Genomic DNA, 1,042 nt, shown 5'->3' with positions numbered 1-1,042 from the left:
TACCCGCCGCCCGCAGGCCGCCACCTCTGCGCCGCTCATCGAGCGGTCCATTGAGCGCGCCACCGGCATTGTGTACAACATCACCGGCGGCAAGGACCTGACGCTGCAGGTGGGGGCTGGAAGCGAGCGCCGGCTGCGGCTGTGTGTGTGTGCGTGTGTGTGGCTGTGTGTGTGAATGGGTGGGCGGGCAACGGGGGTGGCAGGGAAGGGCGGCGCCCGCGGTGGCCGCGGTGGTGGCCGACGCCTCGCCAGCGCCCCGGCTGCCTGCCTGGTGCGGGCCGGCGGGCGGCGCGCATCACGCGCTCGCCCCGCGCTGTCCACACCACGCTGTCCATACCGCTGCGCAGGAGGTGAACCGCGTGTCCGAGGTGGTGACCAGCCTGGCCGACCCCTCCGCCAACGTCATCTTTGGCGCCGTCATCGACGACCAGGTGGGTGGGGTGTGGGGAGTGGTGAACACTGTGTGTGTGTGTGTCTGTGTGTCTGTGTGTGTGCTCTCTGGTGTGTGGTGGGTGGGTGCCGGTGGGTGGGCAGGCGGGCCTGGTACTGTGCCGGCGCTGCCGCCGCGTGCTTTGTGGTCCCGCCTGGACGCCTGTGCCGCATCCATGTACCGCATCCATGCACCGCCCCCTTCCTGCAGTACGAGGGCGAGATCCACGTCACTATCATCGCCACCGGCTTCAGCCAGACCTTTGAGGACAACCTGTGGGGTGGAAAGTCCAGCGCGGTGCGTGGCGGTACAGCCGGCGGTACAGCCGGCACGCGCCCGCCGCCGCGCGGCCAGGACTGGGTGGCGCCGCAGCCCGTGGCCGCCGCCGCGGCCGCCGCCGCGCGGCGGAGCGGCAGCAGGGATGGCAGAGGGTGGGGCGGGGGGAACGGCACGGGCGTGCAGCAGCCCGCTGCCGCTCCCGACTCGCCGCCGAGCTCGGCGCCGGCCACGCGGCGGCACCTGTGGTGGTGATGTGGCGGCGGGCAGGCTGGAGGGTGGGGTAAGGGTTGGGGTAAGGGGCTTGTTGGCTGCGTGCACTGCGTGTGCTGCGTA

The 1,042-nt window shown here is 71.9% G+C and overlaps 1 protein-coding gene across 1 annotated transcript in view; it reads left to right on the top strand.

Moving 5' to 3' along the window:
- Nucleotides 1-1,042, top strand: part of CHLNCDRAFT_143580 (hypothetical protein) — a gene marked incomplete at both ends in the record, with an annotated part of 3,153 nt that overhangs the window by 1,639 nt on the left and 472 nt on the right. The window contains 3 exons of the mRNA XM_005849220.1: nucleotides 17-109; nucleotides 348-431; nucleotides 641-727. Of these exons, the coding sequence (XP_005849282.1) occupies nucleotides 17-109; nucleotides 348-431; nucleotides 641-727 (264 nt within the window). The remainder of the gene's footprint in view (nucleotides 1-16; nucleotides 110-347; nucleotides 432-640; nucleotides 728-1,042) is intronic.

This window comes from Chlorella variabilis (assembly GCF_000147415.1).
Source record: "Chlorella variabilis unplaced genomic scaffold CHLNCscaffold_6, whole genome shotgun sequence".
NCBI classification, from domain to species: domain Eukaryota; kingdom Viridiplantae; phylum Chlorophyta; class Trebouxiophyceae; order Chlorellales; family Chlorellaceae; genus Chlorella; species Chlorella variabilis.
The sequence above is the reverse complement of the archived record's forward strand: the minus strand, read 5'-3'. Positions and strand labels throughout refer to the sequence as shown.